Source organism: Panicum virgatum, chromosome 3K, assembly GCF_016808335.1.
Source record: "Panicum virgatum strain AP13 chromosome 3K, P.virgatum_v5, whole genome shotgun sequence".
In the NCBI taxonomy this organism is placed as follows: Eukaryota; Viridiplantae; Streptophyta; class Magnoliopsida; order Poales; family Poaceae; genus Panicum; species Panicum virgatum.
This window is the reverse complement of record NC_053138.1, coordinates 36,515,643-36,533,559: the sequence shown is the minus strand read 5'-3', so window position 1 is coordinate 36,533,559 and position 17,917 is coordinate 36,515,643. Positions and strand designations below refer to the sequence as shown.

General features: G+C 45.7%; 1 protein-coding gene across 1 annotated transcript; it reads right to left on the bottom strand.

Annotated features, from left to right (window-relative positions):
* Positions 1–10,635: 10,635 nt before the first annotated feature.
* LOC120700889 lies at positions 10,636–11,465 on the bottom strand. Its single transcript, XM_039985089.1, has 2 exons — positions 11,306–11,465; positions 10,636–11,036 (listed from the first exon to the last, which is right to left on the bottom strand). Exons 1-2 carry the CDS (start codon positions 11,463–11,465, stop codon positions 10,636–10,638), a joined length of 561 nt encoding a protein of 186 aa, XP_039841023.1.
* Between the last annotated feature and the right edge of the window lie 6,452 nt (positions 11,466–17,917).

The window sequence follows — 17,917 nt, the reverse complement described above, 5'->3', positions numbered from 1 at the left end:
CCGACCTCAAGGCAACCCTAGATCTTCAAGCTCCGACGGGGTCCCTCCCGAGCTCGAGGTTCTAGGCTTTCGCGTGATTTCTACTCCAACCGGTCTGACCAGTTGAGCCAGGCGGTCTGACCAGTCCTGCGTGAAGTCTTGCTGGTGAAGATCGATGTGATCTGCGCGTGCTAGCGTATCAGTGTGTTGGCCAGAAAAGTGTCAACATACTTTTTGGCGACTCTATTGGGGAAGAAGAAGCAATCTGCTTCTAAGGTAGATCCGACGAATGCCATCAACGTCAGTTATGAAGATCTATCTGAAGAGCATCGCCAGAAGTTCAAAGCCGATTTGAAGCGGCAGAACGAGGAGATCAGGGCGAAGATGCTTGCATGCAACGGGAAAACCCGGCAAGGTGTGATCGAGAAGGAAAAATTCGTCAAGTTGGGGATCCAATCTGCTACACTGCCTGCTCCTTCCACTACAACATCGACTTCTCCTCCAATTGATGTAAGTACTCCTAAAGACCCTCTTGTTCACTTCTTGAGGGAATTTGTGGACAAATTCGAGAAGTCGCAAACTCTCACGCAGAATCTCATATTTGAGATGCATGAGAAGATAGAAAAGGGCAAATCCGTAGATACTTCCTATTCCACAAAGGATATTGCTCAGAGTTCGGCAGCGCCTGCTTTTAATGCTAATGTTCAGTATGGTATGCCACTAAATTATTTCGCTGGGCAGTCACCAACGCCAGGCACCGTTCGGCCAACCACGGCCGAACCAGTCGGACCGGTCGCATCGACCGGTCAGACGGCTGCCTTGGCGGCAGGTGTGGTCAGACCGGTCCCTCAGACCGGTCAGACTGGTGCCAAGGTGCTGGCCTCGGCATCCACTCCCGCGCTCGCGCCAATTTCGAGTTCGGCTGCCACTGGTCGAATTAATGAATTGGAGGGCTTTGTTCCGCCATATACCACCAAATCATATGGCAAGCCACCTTTTCCACCCGCTATGCCACAAGATGTTTGGGACGATTTGACTAAAAATAGCCCTCACAATGTCGTACAGACGATGAGTGATACTGCGCCAGCAGTGAATCGTCTAAGCTCTGGTGCTCAAACATCAAATGCTGAAAGTTATAAGGCCAATCTAACTAAAATAAAAGAAGATCTGAGCCAACTTTTTAGAAGCGAGCTAAGTCAACTAGGGTTAGCTCCTAGTAAAAGCCGCTTATATTAGTGACCGTATCCCAACGCTTTCGATTTAGTCCCTTACCCTTCGGGGTGGAGGATTCCTGATTTCATTAAGTTCAGTGGGGATGATAATCGGTCAACTTGGAAACACATTAGTCAGTATATGGCTCAGCTTGGTGGGGCTAGTTCCAGTAATTCTTTACGAGCTTGATTGTTTTCATTATCTTTAACTGGAATGGCTTTTTCTTGGTTTGCTTCATTGCCTCCAAATTCGGTTTAATCTTGGAACGAATTAGAGCAAAAATTTCATGATCACTTTTATAATGGGGATAATGAAGCAAAGATAACAGAATTGACATCGGTTAGGCAAGGCCGAGATGAATCGGTCTCAAATTACTTTAAAAGGTTTAAAGATATTAAAAATCGATGCTTCAACTTAACTATTCCTGAAAAGGATTTAGCTGATATTGCTCTTGGTGGCTTACGTTCGCATCTTAAGGAAAAGCTCAAAGGTCTTGTTTATTATTCTATTAATAGTTTACAACTTCGAGCTATGAGCCAAGAGACTAAGTTTAAAAATTCGAAAGATGCATATAAACCTCATCGTTCAAATACTCATGTTGTTGAGTATGATTCTGATTCATCGAGCGATGATGATAAAGAGGTTTATACAGCTGAATTTGTTTGGCCATTGGCGGCCAAATCTTCTTCATGTGCATCGCTTAAGCCGGTTCAAAAGAATTGGAAAGAAGAGATGAAATTTACTTTTGATGTCTCTAAATGCGATCGTATATTTGATGAATTATTGCATTTAGGACATATTAAGATTACTCATATTATACCGCCGCTTGAGGAGTTAAAGCGGCGAGCTTATTGTAAATTTCATAATTCTCATTCTCATGCGACTAACGATTGCAATCTATTCCGTCACCAGGCTCAATCGGCCATGAATGAAGGACGATTGATCTTTCCTGAGATAAAAGTCGATAAGGCACCGTTCCCTGTTCACACCAACACACATACGATTGATCTGAGCAATGCAAAGGTGCTGCTTCGGCCGGAACAAGCCGAGGGTGCGAAAGCCAAAAATGTGGTGTTTGGTGAAACAAGGCCAAAGAATGTTAATGACAAGATTCTAGCCAGGGAGGTGGTTCTGGAAAAGGCTCCTGATGGTAAGGAGCTAATAAAAATTACTGTCAAAGCTCAAGTGCCCGGGGGGCAATAAAGTTCTTCTGCTGCTACAAGTCAGCCTGCTGTCCAGGACCGACCGGTCAGACCGGTCAGCCCTAGGGCCGACCAAGGACTTTCAAGCCCAAACGTCCAGAAGAGGGTACTTAGAAGCAGAATGTGCCAAAGGTCCAAGGAAGGATTGTTGCTCAGAAACCAACCTTTGGCCAGCTTCTGAACAAGTATACTAAGGCCGTTCAATAAGATCGGCCACTAAAAAAGAGAGCTTGGTCACCCCAGCGTCGAGGTGGTTCTCCAATGAGGGAAGGTCCCAACAAACACAGAGGTGATGTTGTCACTGTGTTCCCACCCCAAAGGGCATATGCTACTATGCCATAGATGCCTCCAGCATCAAATGCTACAAATCCAGTGTGGGAACACGAAGGAGTCTGGATACAGTGCTTCCCCGTGCCATATCCTCCAAATTATCCAAGGGAAGGCTCCAGAACACCGGTGCATGATTGATTGGGCCCACGCCAATCTGGTCAGCAGCAATATGCTGCACCAGTCAGACCGGTCCAGCCCGACCGGTTAGACCGGTCTCAGCAGAGACCAGTCCAATCTCATCCTCCAAGGCAAGAATACCGTGTTAAAAAGAAGGAGGATGATGTACAACCCATGCAAGTAGATTCTGGGAAGACCACTGCCGATAATGTTGTGAAAGTCGGCGATGTGAATGTGGTCATCAAGGATGTTGGAAAGAAGACAATGGTGTTTGGCAAATTGGCTCAAATTAATTCCCAGAAGCGTGTGTTAGCTAATGATCATGAGGCTAGCAGCAGTGGTTCGGTGAACAAATACCATCAACCTAGGTGGTGCTCGCTGGGTTTAAGCCACTCACAAAAGAGGAGGCTGCAGCGCTTGAGGCACTAGGAGTAGAAGGAGCAAGAGGCCGAAAAGCTCAGGGATGAGTACTTCAATAAGTATTGGCCAATGGTTCCTCAAGGAAAAGAGTGGCGAGCCAAGCCCGCGGTGCATCCAACAGGACCGGTCAAACCGCCCCAAGTGACCGGTCTGACCGCCAGGAGCAACCACTCAGACTGGTCGAGCCAGTTGTTGAGCAGATGGCCGAAGTTAATACTTCGGCTTCGCGTGATGAGGTTCCAGCAGTTCCTGCAGCTATGGGAGAAGAGGAACTAGTGGACTACGAGGCTTCTCCAGCGCACAGCAACATGGAGATAAATGTTGTGCGTTTCTCTGAAGAGTACTACGCCGTTTCGGAGGAGGAAGCGGCTCTTCTGGATTTCGGGCCACGCGAGGCCGTATTCCATAAGCCAAAGGAATCAGACAATCACTTGAAAGCCCTTTATATGAGGGGGCACATTAATGGAAGGCCAATTTCTCACATGCTTGTTGATGGAGGGGCGATTGTGAATTTGATGCCCAATTTATTATACAAGAAACTCGGAGGGACGGATGAAGAGCTGATCAAGACGAACATGACGGTCAGCGGCGTGGATGGAGGCGATCCTATTGGTGCTAAAGGGGTGGCTTCCATGGAGTTGATCGTGGGGAGCAAGATGCTAGTGACAGTCTTCTTCGTCTCCGAGGTGCAAGGTAATTTCAGTTTGATACTTGGACGTGATTGGATTCATGCCAATCAATGTGTGCCTTCTACCTTGCATCAAGTTCTCATTCAGTGGATCGGCGATGAGATCGAAGTAGTCCAAGGTGATACTTCATCTTTCATTGCAACCGCCGATTCCAATACTCTTGGGGTGCATGATGACATCAAGTGCTTATCGGGATTGGATCTGTCTGATTTCGAGTTAATCAGTTGCACCAAGCACGGGTTCGTGCCTGCTACTCTAAAGCCGATGAGGAATCGGCTACATTATTGCAAAAAAAAATGAGTGCAGCAGGCAGCTCAAGCGAGACTGGTCAGACCGGATGTCCAGACCAGTCAAACCGGTCATCAGATCGGCTCACTGAGTCGACCGGTGAGACCGGTCAATCTAACCGGTCAGACCGGTCTGATGTGGACTGGTTGAAGGAGAGGATTGAGCACTATCGGTCGCGGATGAACGATATGTGCGAGGCCATTGAAGACACTGAAGACGTGGATAAATTAGGCAAAGAGTTTACGTCGGCTGATCCTTTAGAATAGATGGATATTGGAGATCGTAGTGTTCCTAGGCCGACTTTTGTAAATGCAAATTTATCGGCTGAATATAAAGCCGACTTAATAAAGTTATTGAAAGAGTATGTGGACTGCTTTGCATGGAGTTATTCTGAAATGCCTGGTTTGAGTCGTGATTTGGTTGAGCATCAGCTGCCGATTAAGACCGGTTTTAGACCTTATAAACAACCTGCTATGCAATTTAATCCTGCTATGAATGACCGAATTAAAGAAGAAATTAATCACTTGTTAGAAGCTGGATTTATTCGGTCTTGTCGATGTGCGGAGTGGATTTCTAATATTGTGCCCGTTGAGAAGAAAGATTCGGGCAAGATTATAGTGTGCATTGATTTCAGAAATCATAATAAAGCTACTCCTAAAGATGAATATCCTATGCCTATTGCAGATATGTTGATTAATGAGGCTTCTGGACATCGTGTTATTAGTTTTTTTGATGGTAACGCCGGTTACAATCAAATATTTATGACCGAAAAATATATGTCTAAAACGGCCTTTAGATGTCCGGGATTTATCAGTTTGTTTGAGTGGGTTGTCATGACTTTTGGTTTGAAAAATGTCGGTGCTACTTATCAAAGAGCTATGAATTTGATCTTCCATGATTTACTTGGTGTTATATTGGAAGTCTATATTGATGATATTGTGATTAAATCGGCCGGTCTGGGTAATCATTTGGCTGATTTAAGATTGGCTATTGAGAGGATGCGTCGGTATGGTTTGAAGATGAATCCACTTAAGTGTGCTTTTGGAGTATCGGCCAAAAAAATCTTGGGCTTCATTATTCATGAGAAAGGCATAGAAATTTATCCAAAGCGAGTTGAAGCCATGAAGCGTGTTGAGGCTCTAACTTGTAAAAAAGATTTGTAGAAATTCTTGGGCAAGGTGAATTATTTGAGGATATTTATATTTAATTTCGCCGGAAAGATTGATTCTTTTACTCCTATTCTTCGGTTAAAAGATGAAGTCGAATTTACTTGGGGGCAGAACAGCAAGAGTCATTTGAAAAGATTAAGAATTATTTGTCTTCGCCGCCGATGCTTAAGGCGCCTAGGAGAGGAGTTCATTTCAGGCTTCATGTGGCTGCAGAAGATAAAATTATTGGTGCTGTTTTGACTCAAGAGACCGAAGGAAAAGAGTATATTATCACTTATTTGAGCTGATGGCTTATTGATGCGGAAACAAGGTATACATTTATTGAAAAGTTATGCTTATCTTTATACTATACTTGTACCAAGTTGAGGCTTTATTTGTTATCTAATATATGCATAGTAACTTGTTAAGCCGATGTTATTAAGCATATGTTACAAAAGCCAATTTTGAGTTGGAGAATCGGCAAATGGGCTTATGCACTTGTAGAGTATGATTTGGCCTATGAGTCTTTGAAATCCGTAAAAGGCCAAATTGTAGCGGACTTTATTGTTGAACATCGGATTAATGATGAGCATGATTTGGAAGTCGGTTATATTACTTGCACACCATGAAAATTATACTTGATGGATCAGTTTGTGATGATGGGACAGGAGTTGGCATTGGCAATGTTCTTATCTCTCCAAGTGGCGCTGTTTTTGAATTATCAAACCGATTGGAAGAATTTTACACAAACAATCAAGTTGAATATAAAGCACTTCTATTTAGCTTGGAATTTTTGCAATCCATGGGCGTAAAACATGTTGAAGCCTTTGGTGATTCACTTCTGGTGGTGCAGCAAGTATCTAAGGTATGCCAATGTTACAATGGAACTTTAAATGCATATCTTGATAAATGTCTTGATATTATCTCTTACTTTGATGAATTTGTGATTCGACATATTCTAAGAGAAAATAATGAAAAGGCTAATGCTCTAACTCAACAAGCATCAGGCTATAATGTAACGAAGAAATATTTCAACATTAGAAAGCCGATGCGAATTAAAGCCGAGTCACTGGTTCTGCACGAACCGGTCCGACCGGTCACTAAGACCGGTTTGACCGCTCCGACCGGTCTGACCGATTCGGAGACCGGTGTGAGTAGCAGTTCGGCCGAGATTTCTACCCCCAAAAGGTTGAGGCCGAAGTGTGAGATTGGAGGGTGCCTATCATATCATATTTAAATGATCCTGGTCGTGGTGCAGAGAGAAATACTCGCATTTAGCATTTAAATATATTTTGGTTGACGATGAGCTTTATCGTCGAACCGCCGATGATGTTCTTCGCAAGTGTTTGGGTACCGATCAGGCTCGTGTTGCTATAGGAGAAGTGCATGAAGATATCTATGGTACACATCAATCGGCTCCTAAAATGAAGTGGTTGCTTAGGAGAACCGGTTTTTATTGGCCAAGTATGATTTCGAATTGCTTTAGATATTACAAAGGACGTGAAGAATGTCAGTGGTTTGGTGATATTCAGTTGGTGCCCGCTGCATTATTGCATCCTATCATTAAGCCTTGGCCATTCAGAGGATGGTGTTTGGATTTTATTGGTCAAATTAACCCTCCTTCTTCAAAGAGGCATCGCTTCGTGTTGGTGGCGACGGATTATTTTACCAAGTGGACCGAAGCGGTACCTTTGAAGAATATGATACATAGAGAGGTAATTGAGTTCATTACGGAGCATATTATTCATAGATTCGGCATCCCTCAAACTTTGACAACGGATCAAGGTTCATCGTTTATTTCAAGGGAAGTACGAGAATTTGCCGAATCTTACAAAATTAAGATACTCAATTCATCTCCATATTATGCTCAGGCCAATAGTCAGACCGAGTCTAGTAACAAGATCTTGATAAAGCTCATCAAGAAGAAGATAGAAGAAAATCCTAGGAGGTGGCATGAGGTTCTATCCGAAGCATTATGGGCACATCGCATATCTAGACATGGTGCTACTAAAGTTACTCCTTTTGAGCTTGTTTATGGTCAAAAGACCGTTTTACCTGTTGAGGTGAATCATGACGCTTATAGATTGGCTAAATAAAATGACATTTCCGCTGTTGATTATCATGACTTGATGATGGATAATATTGTTGAAGTAAGCGATAAGCGGTTGCAAGCTTTGAAGGAAATTGAGAAGGACAAACTTCGGGTGGCTAGAGCTTACAACAAGAAGGTAAGGTTTAAATCTTTTCAAGTTGGTGAGCTGGTTTGGAAGACAATTCTGCCTCTTGGGACAAAGAGCAATAAGTTTGGTAAGTGGTCGCCGGCTTGGGAAGGTCCATACAAGATTGTCAAGGTTATCTTTGGAAATTCTTATATGGTGGAGACGCTGTAAGGAAAACGTCTACCCAGGGCGCTGAATGGAAGATACTTGAAGAAATATTACCCAAGTGTTTGGCAAGACACTTGAAGATGAAGACGGACGGTATTTGAATATCGCCCTTAGCATTATTTTTAGGCCAGTGCTGGATTTGTAATTCTGTATTTTTAGAGCATGTTTAGGTACTTGGTTTTTGACTTGCATATGTAAGGATCGAGTGCTCTAGCCTAAGAGGGGGAGGGGGTGAATTAGGCACTCTAAAAACTTAGACATATGTCTCCAACTAGTTTGCACAAAACTTAAACTAAAACAAGCTATCTAGATGTGCAACTATGGTTGTTCTAGTGTGAAACCCCTATCCCAAAAAGAGTTTAGCAACCTATAGCCTTTCCTATTCAAGAAACTACTCTATGAAAGTAAAGGCATACAAATTGCTAGTATGAAATGCGGAAGCTTAATGAGCACACCTACATCCACGTTGTTGTAGCACTCACTAAGAGTATTGCTACTCGGCCACCAAGTCTCTTCTGTGAACACAATCATGGTCACCTTGGCCCCGGGTTCCACTAAGGAGCTTCTCCACAAAAGATGGGGGTCTCCACGTCCCCCGCACAAAGATGTCATCGCCGCTCCACACCAAGTCGGAGGCTCGATGACGTTGCCGGCGAGCTTCACGCTCCAAGGTGCTGGCGCACCAAGCTCTTGTTTTGGTTCACTAGAGAACCACAGCACAAAGGCTCAAGGCCTTGCAATCACACTCACTAAGAGCTAACCTTTACACAACACTCTCAAAGTGTGCTAAGGGCTAAGGATATGATCTTGATGCTTTTGTATGGCTTGGAGATGTTCTTGGGTGTGTGTGGGATGTCCAGCAACTCCAGCAATCTTCAAATGGCCGGGGTGAGGCGTATATATAGGCCACCAAGTCTTGTAGCCGTTGCTCCAACGGTCAGCTAAAAATCTGCGTATCACCGGTTGAACCGATGCCTCTGGCTGAGGTAGCGTCGGTTCTTCCGGTCACTCATAACCCGAAGTAGCCGTTGAACTCCTGACAGCTGACGCAGTGATCACCGGTTGAACCGATGCTTTGTACTGATGCATCACCGGTTCATCCGGTGCTTAAGAATCTTCTCCTGGGCGCTGACGTCATTGCACCGACGCAATACTCCGATGCACCGTCGGTTGAACCGGTGCTGAAGAATCTTCTTCTGGGCGCTGATGTCATTGCACCGACGCAATACTCTGATGCACCGTCGGTTGAATCGGTGCTGAAGAATCTTCTTCTGGGCTCTTGACATCGTCTCTGGAACATAGGACGCCCAATGCACAGATGCCCCTTTTTTGACCCGTCGGTTCAACCGGTGCCTATAGGCTGACTTGGCTTCGATTCCCTTCTGCACTAGAATTCCATAGCGTCGGTTCTTCCGACTACCATCGGATGCACCGATGCCCTTGGCGGAACCCCATAGGGGCGGCCCTTCGGGCCTTGCTACGCCTATCTTTTCTTTCTCTTTGTCATCACTTGAACCTAAAAGCCTGAGAATGGTCATCTTAACAATCATATTAGTCCAAGTGTTGTGTTGTCATTCGATCACCAAAATCACTTGAAATGGCATAAATGGTGCCATGTTCCTTACAGCATAGCTCACTAAAAAGGCATGGGGGCATATGTTGGAGGCTAAAATTGGCAATAACCGAGGCCGACCGGTCAAACCGGTCTGGGCCTGTAATCCGAGTAGGGTTAGGGTTTTGTATTAAGAGTCCTATTGTAACCCAGTTTGTAAGGGGTACGTCCTTTCCGGCTTATAAATATAAAAGCTGCGGTTGATTGAGAGTTTTCTAACCACAATCGAATCAAAAATTACTCTCTTTACTCAATATCTCAAACCCTATCTTTTCCAACCCCTTTGATGTTCTTTGCTCGTCTCTACAGCGTTCAAGGGCGTCTTGAGTGGCCTGCCGACATCAAGACAACCCTATATCTTCAAGCTCCGATGGAGTCTCTCCCGAGCTCGAGGTTTCTAGGTTTTCGTGTGATTTCTACTCCAACTGGTCTGACCGGTTGAGCCAGGCGGTATGATTGGTCCTTCGTGAAGTCTCACTGGTGACGATCGTTGCGATCCGCGCGTGCCAGCGTATCGGTGTGTTGACCAAAAAAGCGTCAACAGGTCCTTCCTCCATAAAACGCTTCCGGTCTCCCAAACAAAACGCTTGAACAATGAACAAATTCTTTCCAATTGGGCAAAATAACACCTCCTTTGCCGCGTTCCACGATGACTTCATCGTAGACACCAGCGAGGCTTCGCTGAAATCCTTGACGGTTAACAGTCTCGCCGCAGCCATCCACTTGACCTTCGCGAGATCGTCCCTATCTGCCTTCGCCTGGAAGACCTCCTCCCGTTCTGCTTCCGTGAGTTGCGGCTTCCGGAGGAGAACATCACAGCCTTTGGGGTTGACGATGTCGCCAGTGGAAAATAATGTTGAATGACGTCGACACGGGAAATTAGTAAGCTGTGATGGTTAAAGCTAGACTAGATGGGCTTAGTAGGCTGAAAAATACATGGCTTAAATATCACGTGGAAGATGGATAGGGTCCTCAACAATTGTCAGCCCATGAAACTACGTCCAGCCAAGTTCAACCCAGCACAACCGAAAAAGGGGCCGCAATAAAATTTGAAAGAGTAAAATGCACCAGAGGCCCCTTAACTTGTCGAGTGGTGTCAAATAGGTCCATCACCTTTCAAACAGCAGTTCTAGGTCACTAACCTTTTTAAGTTGTTCACCGTAGGTCCATACCCCTTCGTTTTATGTTTCTTTTTACATTTAGCCCCCTTCGTTTTCTCCCTCCCTCTCATCTATACCCTTCTTCATCTATCTAGCGGCGGTGCTCCCTCTGGCTCGGCCTTCCCCACCCGAAATCATCCACATCGTACGCGCCGAAGCCCGGCGACCCAGACATGTTCATCATCTGCTCGGCGACGATCGACCCGTCGCCGGCCTCCTTGAAGAACTCCCACCCGGGCCAACAATCTAGCGGGGCCTCCACCATCTTCTGGATCTCGCCCTGCGCCGCCGCCACCGCCAACGCGCCCTCGCTGCGCAGCTCCCGCGCTGGCAACCTTGCGACGCATGAGGTGAGGCCCGCGCCGAAGTAGTCCGCCCCGCGATAGGGTCCAGGCGGTCGCCGGACTGCCCCACCGCCGTGCTGCTCCCCCGCGATGCACAAAACCTCTCCCACGCCCGCGCCGCTCCCCTGCCTTCGCTTCCAAGCCTTCTCTGCACGGCCATGCCTTCCCCGCTGCCGACGAGCTTCTCACGCCGCGCCCCACACCCCTCGCCTACGCCCACACCGCTTGCCCCGCGCCCAGTCGCGCTCCGCTACAGCATCTTCGCTCACCCACCGTGTCCCACGCCGGCGCCTGGGCGCGCTCCTTCGCCGCCTCCTCGCTCGCTCGCCGCGCCCCACGCCGCGCAATCGGTCGTGCTCCGCCGCCGCCTCCTCGTTCGTGCCCGCACGCCTAGATCCCGCCGCCGACCATGCACACGGTGCAATCCTAGAGCCCACGCCCATACCCGCGCGCCCAACGCCTGGTGCCTGGATGCCGCCGACGACCCGCCACCGGCCCACTTCGTGCAATAACGCCACAGCTCCTGGCCTCCCGCCACCATCGCCCCCGCCGACCTTGGCCCCGGCCCCGACGCCATCGCTCCGCGCTGCTGCTGCCACTCCCAGATCCGTCGACACCAAGAGGCATTTCGACGTTGCCGGCCGCCGCACGTTGTGGCGAAGGCAGCAGGCCCGCCGCACGTTGCCGCCGCTCCTGTCCGGGGAGAGCCACCGCCGGGGGTGGAGCGCTTCCGGAGGGAGCACCACCGCCGGATAGAGGAAGAAGGGTGTAGATGGGAGGGAGGGAGAAAACGAAGGGGGCTAAATGTAAAAAGAAACATAAAACGAAGGGGTATGGACCTGCAGTGAACAACTTAAAAAGGTTAGGGACCTAGAACTGCTGTTTGAAAGGTGATGGACCTATTTGACACCACTCGACAAGTTAAGGGGCCTCCGGTGTATTTTACTCAATTTGAAATGGGGCATTCTGGTGGAGAATCCTGTATATTTTTTATAAGATTTTTTCTTCCTTACCTTCTATTGTTTGAGATATTTGCAGAGTATGATGAACGGATGAGATCAAAGCGGAGTAGGAGAGGATGCGAACCGTGTGCAGATTGGGTGGATGGAGCTAGACACGTGTCAATGTTGCATTGGCCACAGTGGATAAGCATCTGATTGGTTGGATGGAGGATTCCTTTAAGACTGGGAACTTTGATTTCAATTTCTAAGTGCATTTTGAATCCCGCGTGAACCACTGTGTTATTTAGAATTTATGCAACAAAATAAGGCGCAATATGAATATATTTTATTTTTAAAAATCAACATTCAAGATTACCCCCTAATAATACGGTGTTGAATCTAGTAGTTTAAAATGTTGGAATGTAGTGGTTCAATATTTTTTTTAGAGAAAAAAGTTTAAATTACACCCCTCAACTATAGCCAAAGTCTGGATAACCTCTTAAACTATCGTTTGGTTCATTTTACCCCCCAAACTATACCATTTGGTTCAAATTACCCCCTAATATAATTTGTATTTCTTATTTCTCCATTCATAGGTGGAGTTGTAAGTTAACATTTTACACATAATAGTACATACAATAATGCATGTTAGAAAAAGTAATCATAATTTTTTATCATTATTTTGATAGGTTAGGATATTTAATAATAAATTAATCATTAGAATTCAAAATTATATGAAAAATAATGGCAAAAAATTATGAAACTTTTTTCTAAATATGCATTGTGATGTCCATTACTACCCTGCAAAATTTAAAATTAAAATTCAACTTGTGTATGGATAAACAAAAAAGATAAATTCTATTATGGGGTAAAATAAACTAAATGACATAGTTTAGGGGATAAATTAAACCAAGTTATAGTTTAGGAGATTATCCAAACTTTGGCTATAGTTGAGGTGGGTAAATTGAACTTTTTTCTTTTTTTACAAAATATGGAATGATTGTAATAGTTATAGACTAGAGAAAAACAAACAAACGTTAGTTGTCCTGGGCTCGTGTTGGACTCCTATTTTTCTTTGTTGCTCTGATGTGATGACTGGCGGCAATGGGACTTTTTTCTTTTTTATATTTAAAAAAAATCAAAATTTCAAAAATATATGTCCGTTTTGAAAAATTTCAAAAATACCCCCCGGTCGCCCTATGGGGGGCGACAGGCCCTAGATGTAATTTTTTTTCTTCAAATTTGCAACGAGGTCCATGGCCGAAAAAAAATGAAAAGGGGGTCTGTCGCCCCCTAACGGGCGACAGGGGCCTGTCGCCCACCCCAGGGGCGACAGGGACCCTCCCCCCTATATAATAGCCCTGGCCGCCATTCTCTTGTCATTTGAGCCTAAAAATTCAGGAAAAAAGAGAGGGGTGAGGAGAAGAAAAGCGGCGAAGCTCTGCCGAATTCCGCACTTGTGATCTACCGGTAACTTCCGTATGAATCCGTTGATATTGTATAACAATTTAATTTAATTAGCGGATTAGCTGAATTAGATTTGGTGCTTTAGAATACTCGTTTAGTATTACAATATGAGTACTATTACAGACTTGTTTTTAAATTAATTATATATTACAATAGAATTATGACAGTACCTTATTGATATTGCAGCATAAGACAATAGAATTATGACAGTACCTATATTTTCACGCATCGATTTGGTATACGATATGTGCATTATTTAAATCATTGTTCGTCATTTGGCGCACCACACTATAGCGCCAATGTCTTCGTCAGGATCAACCTACATTCCGTGGAGCAAGTGTGTAGCCACCGTACCTGAAGGAATTGATGTGCCAATGTTCATGCAATCTGACGTTTTAGGAGATGACTACGGCATGAGGTTCTTTATGTGTGAGAATTACGAATATGATCCACCTAAGCGATACGGCAAAGACCGGGCCAAGGTAGCAGGACAACATACACTATTTTTCTTTGTGACCTAACATTGAGTTATGATTCTAACTTTTGTTGGACAAAGTCTCCTCCGCCTCTTTGTGATTTTATGCAGTGGTTCGACACCGTGCAGTCGCAGGAGGCAAAGGACTTTGTGGAACAACAAGCAAGGTGGGCTGCAGAACGTTGGCGCCGAATGAAGCACGAGGAACAGCAAGAGGAGAAGCGCAAGAAAGAGCAAGAAGAGATCCGCAAGAGGATGGAGGAGGTGGATCGTAAGGCGGCGGCCGAACGTGAAGCTGACAGGGAGAGAAAGCGAGAGAGGGCACGCCGTGCGAAGGAAGCCAGCCCCGAAGCAATAAGGAAGGGCAAATATCCTCGGTGCACTCAGTAGAGTAGTACCATGTAATCCCGGCATTTTACATTCCATAAAGCATGGTAGGTTTAGATGCAACAAGAAATTACCTTGTCGCGTGCACATGCCACTGCAATTAGTTGTTTATGTTTTCAGTTGAGAGCTTGTATCTGTGTGTTGTAACTTTTACCATTAATTTGCAGTTGTAGCCGGGAATCTATGAAATGTTTGAACTTGTCCTTAATATTTTCGGAGCTTTTCATGTCACTAGAATACTAAAAAGCACACATTTAATTAATATCACGATAAGAAATAAGAACTAAGAAATGCATTACATAATGTGAACCATCAAATTTTACATCATAATACAACGATAATGAAACACACATCACACATGCAGTGGCATGGCAGAACCCGTTGCAAACTACGGTAAACAGATTCCGGACTAACCTAACATGCCTTAGGTAATTTAAAAAAAAACACAACAAACACAACGATGCAACATGTCACTAGCACTAGGGTAGTCCTAGTAGCCGTACCCCCACGTAGCAAACTGCGTTGAGCCTTCTCCACAGTATCCACCCATTGCAGGTGGTGCAGGCAGTGGTGCCGGAGGCGCAGGGCCCTTCTTCTTGTGACAAGGGCAGTTGCAGTAAGGAATAGTACATGGTTCATCCTGTGAACCGGCAGCATTGCTGGTATCATCATCTTCGTCGTCTTTGTTACCCTCGCTCACTTCCTCATAATGGTTCACCTTGCATTCCAGATCAAAGATCTTTATCTGGAGGTACTCGATGAACTCCTGAACAGAATCAATTGGTGTAGGATCGACCCACCTAGTAAAACCACAGTTTTCTGGAGCATCGGAAGACTGCAAAACAAATTTCATGTAAGGTGTCTCATTGAAGATAAAGAAATGAAACAACCGAGTATTACCCATGCGTGTGGACATTTAAAGAAACGCCGATCGTCATCCATCCCGTTGGTGCATATCTGCACTAAGCAGTCCTCACCATGTCTGTATTTTGGCCACGTTTCTCTACGGTTATTGTATTGTCGAAGAGGAGTTTCATTGGTAAATTCACTGTTGTGTTGTGGCGGAAACTCAAACACTGGTTCCGGAAAGGAATCAGGTCCAAGAGGCCCCTCCCATATTATGGGGTCTCTCTTTCTTCCCATTTTTCCTTTCCCAAAACCGTAGTAATTCTTCCCGCTAGACCCACCTCCAGACATTGGGTATACAATGAGCTTTGGTGTTTGAGTGCTGCTGGGAGTTCACAAACTTCGGAGTATTTATTGGCGCACAAAGGTCTGATACCCGGAGTGTGGAGTGTAAATGCACCTAAAAAGCCTACATGACAACACAGTGAAGAGGCTAACTGACCTAACACTGAAAAGGCTAGATTCGATTCTCGAAATGACTACTCGATGCATCTCTATGTATGCAGACTCACAGCACTGCATTGCTGCCGCTCGGTTGATCGCGCCTAGATGCCGCCTTCCCCACTACACGCTACAGACCTTCGCTGAAGAATGACAGGTCCGTCGTCCTCGCTAGAGAGACTGCTTTGAAGGTGAGCTGGTGTGGTTGTCGTGTTGTCACATCTTTTTGAAATGGTGGAAGGGCACTGCTATTGGGTTGTCGTCTTTTGTCACATATGTCTGGGGAAAGAATGCGACATTTGGGAAACCCGTGATCGCCGTGCTGAGCAGTGGCAACCTGTGATCTTGTACTCGCAGCTAGATACACTATGGTTCCTATTTTGAGCTATTCCAGCATGTAGTCGTCATCATCGTCGGCGGGATCTCGGCCGCTAACTCCTACCGCACCTAACTTGTCCTTCATTAAATCACGGAAAAAATTCGCAAGAACTTCCCTTATTTCACGAGCTTTATGGAACACACAAACATAACAAGTTCACATCAATAGTATCTATAGAAACAAATGACAAGTAAACTAGCACAATCATAAACATCGGATATAAATAAGCGGTCCACAGCTATCTCATTACAAATAAACATCAGAGATACAAACATCAGATATATCTAACCACCCCTATGGCGTCGGACCCTCTTAGCCCTCTGCTGGGCACGGACATGGCCCTCGGAGTAGGTGAGAACATCGGGAGACCTCACCTGTCGCTCAGGACGCGCAAGGGGCTGCGGTGTCTGCTGCTGAGAGATCCCAAGTGGTGCTCCTCCTAGCTGTGAATACCCCAAGACATCGGGGTCACCTTGCACGGCAGGCTCTTCTGGAGTCAAGCTGTCGAGGTCGTCTAAGGTGAAGCCCTCGTTATCTGGTCGAAAGGAGGAAGAAGAAGGTCCAGCGCCCGCATCGGGGTAGAATCCTACGCATAAAATGCGGATGTTAGCGTACGCTCGTGTCTTTTGTCATGACATGTAGAAACCGAAATACGAAACATAAACTAACCTGTGTAGGCCGGTATCTGTGGCCCCGGTATCATCCCTGGATACGGTCCGCCAACTGGTGTTGTCCCTCTAAACATTCCAGTATGGTCGAACGCAGTAGTTGGATCGTATCCTGTTTGTGATATTAGTAAATATGTAGGAACACTTGATCTAATTTTAAAGAGATATGTACGTTACCTACACTTGGGAAGAACTGCGACGTCGGCCCGTGCACTGTCGACAGACACGGGAACGATGACGAGGCCTGGGACGACCCGTGGCTGTCTTCGTACTGCACACGGCTTCCCAAGTTGTGCACTACCTGACGCAACTGGTCACGCTACCTCGACCATGCCTCTGTCTGCTCAAACTGGGTCATTGGGATCCGGCACGTACCCTCGTTAGGTAAGTCGAGCAGTCCGTCTCTATCATGTTGCAAAGGCGCCTATCATGTTGCAAAGGCGAAACTGCATCCATTCAGTAAAGGAACAGTTAGAAACACATGAATTATCTTATGAATATTAATATATATATATATATATATATATATATATATATATATATATATATATATATATATGATCAAGAGACTCACCGCGCCAGCTAGTGCCTTCGAAGGACCTGCTGCTCGCGGGTGCGGGTTTACCGGACCTGCTTCTTCCACGCGGTCAACCAGGGCAAAACGGGCCTCCAGGTCATCCTTCCACGAGGCCGCCACCACACGCGAACCTACAGCCTCCCCGACGATAGGGAGGCCGAGGAGGTCGGCCACGTCCTGCAGCGTAGGAGTCATCTCCCCACCGGGAGGTGGAACGTGTGTCTCCGGCCTCCATCTATCAACGAGCGCCGTCAGGAGGGATCGGTCGAGCTGAATAGGCCCACCCTCGACAAGACGGCTCAGAGTCAGTAGACCGGCCTCACATAACCTGCAATAAACAAAATTGTCGAAACAAAGGAATACCGACGAATACATAAGTGACAAATAATAATATTTCATTACATACATGTCACACCTATCGTGGTGTATAGAGATCGCCTCCCCGGGTGGACGAGGACGTAGCACCTCTAGGGCTTGGTGCTCAACTACTGCAAAGTAAGACATGTGGCTCGAGTCGATAACTGGGTCTAGCAAGGAGTCCATCTCCATACCTGCATTCAAAAATATATGAGAACACATAGGTACATATATGTTTCATACAAACTGGACGCGTAATATTTATACATTACAGATAGGTTCGATACAAACTCCATGCACAATTACTATATATTACAGATAGGTTCGATACAAACTCCACGCACGATATTTATACATTACAGATATGTTCTATACAAACTGGACGCACGATTACTACATATTACAAATATGTTCGATACAACTGTGAATCA

What these genes read in the sequence shown, in the direction of transcription:
- LOC120700889 (XM_039985089.1), bottom strand. Translation starts at nt 11,465, where the DNA reads ATGGCGTCGGGGCCGGGGCCAAGGTCGGCGGGGGCGATGGTGGCGGGA. An exon ending in GTGGGCTCTAGGATTGCACC is followed by an intron (nt 11,037 to 11,305) that starts GTGTGCATGGTC and finishes ATGGCCGTGCAG; the next exon opens with AGAAGGCTTGGAAGCGAAGG.